The sequence below is a fragment of the Stomoxys calcitrans genome, chromosome 2 (assembly GCF_963082655.1).
Source record: "Stomoxys calcitrans chromosome 2, idStoCalc2.1, whole genome shotgun sequence".
NCBI lineage: Eukaryota > Metazoa > Arthropoda > Insecta > Diptera > Muscidae > Stomoxys > Stomoxys calcitrans.
Genome location: NC_081553.1, coordinates 43,405,760 through 43,419,704, shown reverse-complemented (window position 1 = coordinate 43,419,704; position 13,945 = coordinate 43,405,760). Strand labels below are relative to the sequence as shown.

General features: G+C 39.2%; 2 protein-coding genes across 5 annotated transcripts in view; both read left to right on the top strand.

The window, feature by feature from the left end:
* The window catches only part of LOC106093040 (autophagy-related protein 16), a 552,907-nt gene that overhangs the window by 484,719 nt on the left and 54,243 nt on the right, over positions 1-13,945 (top strand). The gene's annotated exons all lie outside the window — the stretch shown is intronic.
* LOC106095426 (alcohol dehydrogenase) lies at positions 11,526-12,573 on the top strand. Its single transcript, XM_013262667.2, has 3 exons — positions 11,526-11,708; positions 11,777-12,178; positions 12,241-12,573. The coding sequence occupies exons 1-3, from the start codon at positions 11,619-11,621 to the stop codon at positions 12,511-12,513; spliced, it is 765 nt and encodes a 254-aa protein (XP_013118121.2). The 5' UTR covers positions 11,526-11,618; the 3' UTR covers positions 12,514-12,573.

Sequence of the window (13,945 nt, the reverse complement as noted above, 5' to 3'; positions counted from 1 at the left end):
TTCCAATATTCTGGTGTCTCCGTGAGTCTCTGGTAATCTCAAGAAGTCAATACCCCATATCGATTTATATGACAGCTGTATCAGGTTATATACCGATTTGAATCATACTTAACACCGTTGTTGAAAGTGATAGCAAAACTCCACGTGCACAATTTCGGTCATATCGGACGATAAGTGCGCCCTCTAGAGGCTCAAGAAGTCAAGACCCAAGATGGGTTTATATGGCAGCTATATCAAAATATAGACCGATTTAAACCATACTAATCGTAGTTGTTGGAAGTGATACCAAAACACCACGTGCAAAATTTCAGTTAAATCGGTTGAAAATTGCGCCATCTAGAGGCTCGAGACATCAAGACCCAAAATCGGTTTATATGGCAGCTATATCAAAACAAAGACCGATTTAAACCACCGCAGTTGTTGGAAGTGATAGCAAAACACCACGTGCAAAATTTCTGCATATCGGACTATAATTGCGCCCTCTAGAGGCTCAAGACGTCAAGACCCAATATCGGTATATATGGCAGCTAAATCAAAACATGGACCGATTTAAACCATACCTAGCGCAGTTTTTGGAAGTGATACCAAAACACCACGTGCAAAATTTCAGTTAAATCGGTCGAATATTGCGCGATCTAGAGGCTCGAGACGTCAAGACCCAATACCGTTTTATATGGCAGCTATATCAAAACATGGACCGATTTAAGCCATACCTAGCGCAGTTGTTGGAAGTGACACCAAAACACCACGTGCAAAATTTCAGTTAAATCGGTCGAAAATTGCGCCCTCTAGAGGCTCAAGACGTCAAGACCCAATATCGGTATATATGGCAGCTAAATCAAAACATGGACCGCTTTAAACCATACCTAGCGCAGTTTTTGGAAGTGATACCAAAACACCACGTGCAAAATTTCAGTTAAATCGGTCGAATATTGCGCGATCTAGAGGCTCAAGACGTCAAGACCCAATATCGGTTTATATGGCAGCTACATCAAAAGATGGACCGATTTGGCCCATTTACAATCCCAACTGACCTACACTAATAAAAAGTATTTGTGCAAAATTTCAGGCGGCTTGCCTTACTCCTTCGAAAATTAGCGTGCTTTCGACAGACAGACGGACAGACGGACATGGCTAGATCGACTTCAAATGACATGACGATCAAGAATATTCATACCTTATGGGGTCTCAGACGCCTATTTCGAGGTGTTACAAACAGAATGACGAAATTAGTCTACACCCATCCTATGGTGGAGGGTATGAAAAAGCTGAAGACAAAACAAACATTAACACCCCAAAATATGGGTCACTTGTCTTCTCAAGCATTGTTCTCTGTGGCGTTTCGATGATTTTTAAAGTCTATTTGTTAGCCACAACACCATACGGTAGACTTTGCGGCTCATTTATAGTTTTATGATTAACATACAATAAAGCAAGCAAACAAAGACAAAGACCAGAGGAAACGAACAATTTGTTAATTTTTGGCACGTACACAACTTAATGACTACACTATTACCACCCGCCTTGCCAAACTATACAAATTATATGTCGGTGAAAAATTCAAAAATTTGCGGTCTGCTCTGATAGATGGGTAAAACAAAAAGAAATTGGCCGATTCTCATTTAGGCAAGTGAATGTATGATATGATTATTGGCATAGAGATCGGCATGGAGAGAAAAAAAGGCACAGTCAGTGGCCATATAGGCCAAATCATAAAACGGCAGGGTGTTAATTGCATGGTAATTTTTGACAACAAAATAACTCAAATTTATTCTTTATCAGATACAGTTTTTAGATTTGTAGAAAAGATTTTGGAATGCCAGCGAAAGTTCATAGAGTATTTATAAAGTTGAATAGCTTCAATAAATAGTTTCAATATAATAGGACTAGCTGGACGGGGCCCGCTCCGCTACGTCTTCTTTCACACTCTAATATCTTTTTAGGGTGAGGTGAGACTCCGCCCTGAATGCGGATATCGAATTCGTGCCATTGTAGACTATGACGTTAAAAGCGTTCGAATCCTGGCGAGAACATCGGACAAAGCGGTGTTTATTCCCTTTTAATGTTGGCGACATTTGCGAGGTACAATGCCATGCATGGTCATTTAAAAAAATTGGCACCTCAGACATTTCGTCTCAAATATGGATATCAAATTCGTGCTGCACTTCAAAATCCCTTTTCGTTTGAGCCCCATATTGCCAAGACTGGTAAATATGAAGGGGGTGTTTTGGGGCTGAGGCCGCCACCGGCACTTTGCACTGAAAATAGATATCAAATTCGTCCTTTATTTCTAAAGAAAATGAAGTTAAGTTTGGGGGTGCTTCAGGATGTACCCCAAAACACTTGGTTCCAAAATTGGATATCAAATTCGTTTTCTACTCTCAAATACCTTTCATTTGAGTCCCATATTGTCATAATGGATCAAATGAAAGGTATTTGGGACCATATAGCCATGGTCGGCTAATATAACCATTTGGGGGTATTTGGGGGTGGGCGACCTCCCATTACTTGGACCTAATGTTTCATGCCATATTTGTAATCTACTGCCTAATACTTTTCATTTGAGCCCCATATTGACATGAACTTCGAATATATCTTTTTAGAGGAGTTTTGGGTTTGGCAGGGCCGCTGGGTACTTGGACCCAAATTTTAATACCCTATTCGTTTTCTGGTCTCCAATACCTTTCATTTGATACCCTTATTGTGCCCATCGGACCACTTTCGGATATGGGTGGCGTTTTTGGAGTAAGGGGCAGGGTCCGCATCCACCCGATATCTAAAAATTATATAGTCCATGTTTCCTTCCAGACAAACGTATACAATCTATGAAAATGTTAAGAAAATCGGTTCAGCCAAGTATCATATAGTCATTATGGGTCTAATGGCGTTTTTGAGGTGTGGCGTGTACCCCTATACTTCGATCTGATTTTGTATGCCAGATTCAAAATCTACTCCCGAATACATTCGTATCCACTCTCCATTACCATTCATTTGATACCTATATTGTCCCAATCGGTCCACTTTTGATTTTAGGTTGTGTTTTTAGCATGAGGGGGAGAGTCCGTCCCCCTTCCGATACCGAAAAATTGTATAGCCTATGTTTCTTTCCAGACCAACCTACATGATATGCAAAAATTTCGAGAAAATCGGTTCTGCAGTTTTTCAGTTTATACGGATGAAAAATGCTCCTTTTATAATCCTAATACTCTATATCAGCAAATCGATCTATATGGCAGCTATATTCAAATGTGGTCCGATCTGGACCACATTTGACGGGAATGGGTAGGGGTGAACCAGAGTTCACTGTACTAAGTTTCATCGAAGTCGGGTAATAAATGGAACTTTTATGGCCTTAATATCGGAAGATCGGGCGGTCGGTCTATGGGACGCCCGGACAACCTAAAGCATTGAAATTTTGCACACGACCTCGTTTACCTCAGCTCTAGCCATTTAAACTTTCAAAGATATATCTCTACCCGTTCTCATATGGCATATTTTCTACTAGTTTTTTTTTTTTGATTTTTTTCTCATTCTGTGTTGCCATACGTGAAAAAGTATTTTACTTCAGAATGCCGCACGTACACTCTACATACGACAGCGAAGTAGGCTGCCGAGAGTGGTCCCGGCAAGGGATAATTATGAGCACCACACAGGCTGGAACTTTGACCTCCAATCCAATGTGCGGTGTACTTCGTTATTGCGAAACACTCAGCTGGGAGCTACCATACGGAGTGGCTGCATCTGCAGCCGCGGACAATCAGTGTTATTGAGAGGAGAGTCTCATTTAGAGGCCGGGCGGCATCGGCTTTTGCTGAAATACTGAGTGTCTATGATGCTCGATATGGCAAGGCGGGTTACTGGTGCCTTTAAATAACCAATGACTATAATTTTCCCGCGGCGGTCGGTCATATCGACCGGAACGAGCTTGCTCATAAGAGCTTGACAAGGATCGCCATCCCCACGTGCAAGTGTGGTAACAAAAAAAAAAAAAACAACAACCGAGAGTGGTCGAAGTGTAAATCCGTCTAAGTCGGAAGTAGTTTTTCTCAGCAGGGAATTTAACTACCTACAGTGGCACCTGTCTCCTTGAAAATTGCATTTATGGAAAGCGCAACATACCTGGGTGTTTTGCTGGACTTTAAATCAAACATTTTAGAAAGGGCAACTCTTGTCTTATAAACCTGCAAGAGAGCAATTGACAAACGTTTGGGGTTCAAATCGGGTGTCATGCCCTGGCTGAAAACACTGCAGTTGTCAGACTTTTGATACTATATGGTGTGGTGGTCTGGTGTACGGCTCTTCAAAACTTCACCTACTGTTCAATACTCAGCCGGATCCTTGCCGATTAAGGATTCCATCGGGACCATCCGGCTGCCATGGGATTGCTTGTTTGTAGATCGCAGCTGCACTGAGCACGACACCATCTGATGCACTGAATTTAATGCTACACCATATGCCTCTGAAGATTATGGCTAGGCAAATTGCTGCGATGTGGCGGCTACGAACACTGTATTATCCTTGATACAATGTCCGATGTTTCAGGCAGTGTGAAGTACACCCTACCTGAGCCGCTTTTTGATAAAAAGTACTTTACCACTATTTCTGATGGAACCAATTGGAATTACGATATCCCTTGTCATAGAAGTTTAATAGACTTCTATACGGATGGTTTCAAACTAGACGACTTGGACTGTTTATATCGAGAAGGTTACCCGACCACTGAAGTGTGTATCAAGCGGAGAACCTTGCAAGTAAAGAAGTGGTGGCATGGCTAAGATACTGGGTTGCCCAAGTAATTGCGGATTTTTCATATAGTCGGCGTTGACAAATTTTTTCACAGCTTGTGACTCTGTAATTGCATTCTTTCTTCTGTCAGTTATCAGCTGTTACTTTTAGCTTGCTTCAGAAAAAAAGTGTAAAAAAGTATATTTGATTAAAGTTCATTCTAAGTTTTATTAAAAATGCATTTACTTTCTTTTAAAAAATCCGTAATTACTTTTTGGGCAACCTAATATAATGTCAAAAGACATCAGACAGCCAGGAAACCATTAAATCTCTGTGGAACATATTTCTGAAATCAAAAACTGCCTGAGGGCAAATGTCGCAAATCTCTCAACGAGATGGCTGAACAGTTAAAATTTCGCCTGTTCGGGTTGCCGGGTTACATATAAAGGGTGATTTTTTAAGAGCTATAGGAAAGTTTTTCAAAAAAAAAAAAACACATAAAATTCAGAAAATGCATGAAATCTTTATTTGAATTGATATTACGGCCCATATTAATTATATCTTTGAGGATTATTTCATGCAAATGTTGACCGTAACTGCGCATCAAGTTTGGCATATCCGCTTAGTCCAATTTTGGCATACTCTCTTCAAAATATCGGCTGGAATCTCACGAATAAATGCTTCAATGTTGTCACCCAATGCATCAATTGAAGTTGACTTGTCTGTATAGACATGAGTTTTAACATAGCCCCAAATAGTCCGAGGGCGTTAAATCTAGGGGGGCAATTGACCGGTCCCGAACGTGAAATAAAATGTTCGCCGTACTCGCCTCTCAATAAGTCCATTGTAACGCGTGCTATATGGCATGCGGCACCGTCATGTTGAAACCACATGTCATGCAAGTCAAGCTCTTGCGTTTTGGGCAAAAAAAAGTTGGATATCATCTCACGATAGCGCTCACCATTCACAGTTACGTTCCGATTCACATTATCTTTGAAGAAGTACGGTGCAATGATGCCACCAGCCCATGAACCGCACCTAACTGTGACTATTTCTGGATGCATTGTAGCTCTTGCAATGCTTCTGGCTGAACTTCACTCAAAAATGGACAATTCTGCCTATTTACGTACCCATTGATTCAAAAATGAACTTTGTCATAAAATGGAAGAGGCGCGCGATGAACTTTCATAACAGAGCACGCATTTTGATAATAAAATTCAATAATTTGCAAGTGTTGTTCGTTTTTGGGACGATTCATGGTTAGATTATACACCAATCTGACGATGTTTGATAGTGAAACAAAATGCGAAACGTGCGTGAGCTCTTTAAACCAGTGTTGCCGAAAAGATAATACCTATAAAATCACCCTTTAAAAGGTATTTGAGATTAGAAAACGAATTTGAGAAAAAATTTTGAAAGTTTTGGCTTGTTTAGACACAAATTTGAAACTGTCGTTTGTTCATCTTTTAATCATAGAATATAATTTTTTAGGTTAACTACGCAAAATTCGCTTGAATTCATCAAAGTATACACTAACCTCGCAAAGCATTTTTTTTTGTAGCGTGCGCCACTCATCTTTATGGCCACTCTTTCAACAATATTTGGTAGAACCTCCTTGACATTCTTGCCAAATATGATTGCAGTCGCACTCTATATAGATGTAGCTGCCATATATACCGATCTCCAGGTGTAGGGTATTTAGTCCACAAGTGGCTCATATATATTTCCTAAAATCGCTGACACCCTCGATATTCTTGTCAAGTATAATCCCTATCGCACTATATACAAACATAGCTGCTATATAGACTTATCTACCGGTATAGGGTTTTCATACCCACCACCGAAGGATGGGCATATATTCATTTTGTCATTCCGTTTGCAACAAATCGAAATATCCATTTCCGAACCTATAAAGCATATATATCCTTGATCAGCGTAAAAATCTAAGACGATCTAGACATGTCCGTCCGTCTGTCTGTTGAAATCGCTCTACAGTCTTCAAAAATAGAGATATTGAGCTGAAACTTTGCACAGATGCTTTTTTTGTCCATAAGCAGGTTATGTTCGAAAATGGGCCTTATCGGAATATATCTTGATATAGCCCCCATATCGACCGATCCTCCGATTTAGGGTCTTAGGTCCATAAACGCCACATTTATTTTCCGATTTTTCTGGAATTTGAGATAGTGAGTTGTGTTAGACCCCTACATATCCTTCATCAATTTGGCTCAGATCGATCCAGATTTGGATATAGCTGCCATATAGACCGATCCTCTGATTTAGGGTTAAAGGCCCACAAAATCCATATTTTTTATCCGATTGTGCTGAAATTTGGGACAGTGAGTTGTGTTTGTCCCTTCGACAATCTTCGTCAATTTGGGTCGGATAGGTCTAGATTTGGGTATAGCTGTCATATAGACCGAACCTCCGATTTAATATTTTGGGACTATAAAAGGAGCATTTATTATCCGATGATGCCGAAATTTGGGACAGAGATTTAAGTTAAGCCCCTCCACATATTTCTGCAATTTGATCTAGATCGATCAAGATTTACATATATAGTTTCCATATAGACCGATATCTCGATTTAAAGTCTTGGCCACAAAAAAGGCGCATTTATAATCCGATTTAACTTAAATTTGACACATTGGCTTATGTTAGGCTTTTCGACATCCATGTTGTATATGGTTCAAATCGGTTTATTTTTAGATATATGTACTAAAAGGACCAATATTTTGTAATATATAACTGAAAAATGACTTGTACTTATTAGTGTTTGATCCAAATCGGATCGTATTTCGATATAACTGCTATGGGACATAAGGTATGCAGTTTTAAATGGATTTTGATGAAAGGTTGAAAGATGGTTTACATATATACCCGAGGTGGTGGCTATCCAAAATTTGGCCCGGCCGAACTTAACGTCTTTTTACTTGTTAGCCTACACGTGGCGCATTTATTAGACGAATTGCCCAGCTATATTGAAATATGTTCCGAGTTTGTCCGGTCATTTGCGTATGGAAGGAATATGCGTCTGTGCCAAATTTCAGCTCAATATCCACAATGAAGTCTTTTGTATTACCAAAATTATGGTTTTTTCACATTATATAACTTTTGTGTTGTTTTTATCCAATATCATATATAAAGAATTTATTGATTTAAACCCATACATGGTGGCTGTTATTTTTGCCCAGACAATTAAATCGATTTTATTTAGTAGTCATTGCACAAAGCGAAACAATTCACGTGATTATCCATATAGAGACGTTACTTTAAACAATGTTTAAAGCAAATTATGTGGAATTGATAAACATGGGGAATATGAATACATTTTTTGTTCAATAATTGTTTTTTTTTTGCTTTTTTTTAATTGATATTGTAATGAGTGCCATGATAAGAATGTAAATTGTTTGCTAATAGCTACTTTCTTTACAGTGGAACCTGGAATAAATACACCCTTGTTGAAGTCTTCACTTTAACTGTTCAAAATTTCAGCGAATTGTGGTATGTGTATGCCTTTGATGTTTCCAAAAAGTACCACTGGGTGTTTTTATAGCTTCCACCATAGGATGGGGGTATACTAATTTCGTCATCGAAATATCAATTTCCGGCCCTACAAAATATATATGTTTCGGATCATCGTAAAATTCTAAGACAATTTAACGATGTCCGTGTGTATATCCGTCTGTCCGTCCGTCTGTTCTAAGTTCGGCCGGGTCGAACTTTGGATACCCACCACCTTGGGTATACATGTAAACCACCTTTCATCAAAATCCGGTAAAAATTGCATACCTCATTTCCCATAGCAGTTATATCGAAATATGTTCCGATTTGGACCAAATACCAATAAGTACAGTAGCTATATCTAAAAATTAACCGATCTAAACCATGTACGACACGGACGTTGAAAAGCCCTACATAAGTCACTATGGCAGCTATATCCAAATCTGGACCGATCTGGGCCAAATTGCTGAAGGATGTCGAAGGGCCTAACACAACTCACTGTCCCAAATTTCAGCAATATCAGATAATAAATAGGGCTTTTATGGGCCTAAGACCCTAAATCGGAGGATAGGTCTATATGGCAGCTATATCCAAATCTGGACCGATCTGGGCCAAATTGCTGAAGGATGTCGAAGGCCCTAACACAACTCACTGTCTCAAATTTCAGCAAGATCGAATAATAAATGTGGCTTTTATGGGCCTAAGACCCTAAATCGGAGGATCGGTCTATATGGCAGCTATATCCAATTCTGGACCGATCTGGGCCAAATTGATGAAGGATGTCGAAGGGCCCAACACAACTCTTTGTCCCAAATTTCAGCAAGATCGAATAATAAATGTGGCTTTTATGGGCCTAAGACCCTAAATCGGCGGATCGGTCTATAAAGGGGCTATATCAAGATATTGTCCGATATGGCCCATCTGCGAACTTAACCTGCCTATGGACAAAAAACGACTCTGTGCAAAATTTCAGTTCAATATCTCTATTTTTGAAGACTGTAGCGTGATTTCAACAGACAGACGGACGGACATGTTTAGATCGTCTTAGATTTTTACGCTGATCAAGAATATATATACTTTATAGGATCGGAAATGGATATTTCGATGTCTTGCAAACGCAATGATAAAATGAATATACCCCCATCCTTCGGTGGTGGGCATAAAAATCTATATGTTATGGTGACAATTTGAAATCCATTGTGATGCCGCAGTAGTTATAGACCAAAACCTCTTGTGGGTATCGAACCCACGCCTTCCACACTGGTAATTCGAGCGCGCTAATATCATAGCAATCGGAAGCTCTTTGGGTTAGGTGTGAACCTCAAATGAAATGATATGAAAATATTGTCACCTTCTACCATGCATGATGCCTATCATCTATTCCTTTTATCTTTGTTCTACTGTACTTCTTGTTAACGTCACTGTCATCCAAACGTAAACCGATCATTGATAACAAAAAATATTTATTCCATATTGGCTAAGGAAGCCTTTTAACGTGAGATGCATGGGGCATTAAAAAAATCTATAACAAGTAAAACCGCATTAAGTTCAGCCGTGCCGAACTTTTGTTACCCACCACCATGAATGTTTATCATCCTATTGTATTATAATTCTACTAATGGGTTGCCCAAAAAGTAATTGCGGATTTTTTAAAAGAAAGTAAATGCATTTTTAATAAAACTTAGAATGAACTTTAATCAAATATACTTTTTTTACACTTTTTTTCTAAAGCAAGCTAAAATTAACAGCTGATAACTGGCAGAAGAAAGAGTGCAATTACAGAGTCACAAGCCGTTGAAAAAATTTGTCAACGCCGACTATATGACAAATCCGCAATTACTTTTTGGGCAACACAATACATCCATATTAATGTCCTAATCTGGGCCGATTTTAACCATGTTTCAGTTGTCGAAAAGTTTTATACAAGCAGCAACAATTCTAAATTTCAATGAAATCGGGTAATAAACGCGCATTTTATCTGCTTCATACCCTTAATCGGCAGATCGGTCTATATAGCTTTATATATACTATATCGAAATATGGTCTGCTATAGAGCATCTCTGGCACAAACAACGGCAGGCCTAGTCCAACTCACTGTTCTAAATTTCAACCAAATGGGATAATAAATGCGGCGTTTATGGGCTTAAGACCCTAAATCGGCAGATCGGTCTATATGGCAGCTATATATAAACATGACCCGATCTGAACCTTATTTGGGTCGCATGTCAGGAGTCTTAAATTGGCTCACTATTTCAAATGTCAGCGAAATGGTTTTATGGTCTTTAGACTCTAAAGCCGAAGATCGGTCTATGGAGCATAAATGCAAATTTTGCCCATGAACATTCCACTAAGGAACAGGCGAAAACTTCTCACATATCAATGAGTGCAGTTCGATTCAAGTCTAAGCTCAATGATAAGGGGCCTCCTTTTTAGAGCCGAGTCAGAACGGCGTGCCGCAGTGCGACACCTCTTTGGAGAGAAGTTTTACATGGCATAGTACCTCACTAATGTTGCCAGCATTAGGAGGGGGGTAAACCACCGCTGAAAATTTTTACTGATGGTCTCGCCAGAATTCGAACCTAGGCGTTTAGCGTCATAAGCGGACATGCTAACCTCTGCGCTACGGTGGTTTATGGAACAGCTATATCTAAATATACTACAATCTGGTCTATATTCGGGACTGATGTCGGAAGTTTGAATACAACTCAATGTTCCAAATTTCAGCGAAATCGGGTAAGAAATCCGTTTATTATGGGCTTAAGACCCTAAACCGGTATATCGGTCTATATGACAGCTACATGTAAACATATATACATCATATTTTAGACGGATATCGGGGCCCCTAGTAGTTACACTAGGGGCCAAATTTCAGTAATCGGACAATAATTGTGCGGGCTATGGGTTAAAATCGTCAGATCAGATCATATATGGCAGCTAGATTCAAATATAGTCCGATTTGGCCAATTCAAGAACTTCACCTGCGTATGGAAGAAATACACATCTGCATCAAATTTCAGCTCAATATCTCAATTTTTAGAGGCTGTAGCGTGATTACAACTGGATGCATGGATGGACGGACGGACAGACGAACAGACAGTCTGACACACAGAAATCGTCTCCGAATTTTACAACAATCCGTAAAGTTTACATACTTTCTAGGATCGGAAATGTATATTCCGATATGTTGCAAACGGAATGACTAAATGAAAATAAATAATCTATAGTGGTGTGTATAAAAAATTGTAAAATGTAGCAGAAGCTATAAAAGCGCTAATTTTTTTATCCAACAGTTAAGTCTAAATTTCCTGTTGAGTGTTTAAAGACTGGCCATCATAAAATTTTAAAATTTCCATTCACTACAAACTCTCAAGTGAATATAACACTTAAAAATGGATTTAAGTGGCAAAAATGTGGTTTACGTTGGCCTGGGTGGTATTGGCTTTGAGGCCTGCAAACAGTTAATGGAAAAGAATTTGGCGGTGGGTTTTTTTTTTTAATTCTGAAAAACAGTTCAAATATTCATCAAACTACCTTTTTTCATGTTTAGAATTTAGCTGTATTGGATCTGGCTGAAAATCCAGAAAATATCCAATCAATACAAGCCATCGACAAAGCCACTAAGGTGTGCTTCATTAAATGTGATGTCACCAACAAGGCGTCCATTAAAGAAGCCCTGGCCGAGGCAGTGAATTTATTCCAGTTTATTGATGTTTTGGTTAATGGAGCCGGTGTCATTGCTGATCGTAATGTGGAACTGACCATCAATGTTAATTTGATTGGTCTAATCAACACCACCTTGGAGGCTTTGCCCTATATGGACAAGGAACAAAAGGGTCGTGGTGGTGTGGTTTTAAATATTGCCTCAGTATTGGGGCTCGAACCTTGTGGTTGTATTTGTGTTTACAGTGCTTCTAAGTTTGGAGTTGTAGGATTTACACGTTCTTTATCGGTATATAGATGAAATTTCCAGCTTTATGTCATCCCCTTACCAAGGCTTTTCATATTTTCCAGGATCCTTTTTACTATAATCGCACTGGTGTGGCAGTGGTGGGCTTATGTCCCGGCTTTACTTCAACTGCTATGACTACCGCTCCAAAAATTAGTGATACATTTGAATATTCTAAGCCCCTGACTGATGAAGTATTCTCTTTGCCTTTTCAACCGGCCGCTATAGCGGGAGAGCATTTGGTACAAGTCATAGAAAAAGCTGAAAATGGTTCCCACTGGATTACCGATAGATGTAACCTTACCAAAGTGGATTTCAAGACTTTCTGGGAGGCTTAAGTGATTTTTTTAACAATTGGATTTCAAGAAATAAAGTTGGTATTTACTCTATAGAAAAGACTTGAACTTCTTTTTGACATTACAATATGGCCGTCTGTCCGTCCGTCGGTTGAAGTCACGCTACAGTCTTTAAAATTAGAGATGTTGAGCTGAAATTTTGCACAGGTTTTTTTTTCTCTATAAGTAGGTAAAGTTCGAAGATGACCTATATCGGACTATATCTTGATATAGCCCCCATATAGACCGATCCGACGATTTAGGGTCTTAGACCCATAAAAGCCACATTTATTATCCGATTTCTTCATTTTGGCCCATATCGGTCTAGATTTGGATATAGCTGCCATATATATGCGATCTTTCGATGTGAGGTTTTGGGCCCATAAAAGGCGCATTTATTGTCTGATTTTGCCATAATTTGGGACAGTGAGTTGTGTAAGGCCCTTCGACATCCTTCTGCAATTTGGCCCAGATCGGTCCAGATATCAATATAACTGCCATACACACCGATTTCTCGATTTAAGGTTTTGGGCCTATAAAAGACGCATTTATTGTCCGATGTCGCCAAAATTTGGGACAGTAAGTTGTGTGGGGCCTTTCGACATTCGTCTTTAATCAGATCGGTTCATATTTGGATATAGCTGCCATATAGACCAATCTCTCGATTTAAGGTTTTGGGGCAATAAAATGCGCATTTATTGCCCGATTTCGCCGAAATTTGGAACAGTGAGTTGTGTTAGGCCCTTCGATTTCATTCTTCAATTTGGCTCAAATCGGTCCATATATGAATATAGCTGCCATATAGACCGATATCTCGATTTAAGGTGTTAGGGCCATAAAAGGCGCATTTATTGTCCGATTTCGTCGAAATTTGGAACAGTGAGTTGTATTAGGCCCTTCGACATTCCTCTTCAATATTTCTCCGATCGGTCCAGATTTGGATATATCTGGCATATAGACCGATATCTCGATTTAAAGTCTTGGTCCCATAAAAGGCTTATTTATAATCCGATTTCACTGAAATTTGACACAGTAACTTATGTTAGGCTTTTCGACATTGGTGTCGTATATGGTTCAGGTCGGTTTATTTTTAGATATAGCTACCAATATTTTTTTACACAATTGAACAATGACTTGTTCTTATAAGTATTTGGTCCAAATCGGAACATATTTCGATATAGCTGCTATGGGGCATAAGGTATGTATTTTTCACCGGATTTTGACGAAAGGTAGTTTACATATATACCCGAGGTGGTGGGTATCCAAAGTTGGGCCCGACCGAACTAACTGCCTTTTTACGTGTTCAAATATAGTCTAGTCATTCGATTTGTAACACCTCGAAATATTGATCTGTTTAGGCTTTTCGACATCCGTGTCGTATATGGTTCAGATCGGTTTATTGAACAATGATTTGTACTTCCTAGTATTTGGTTCA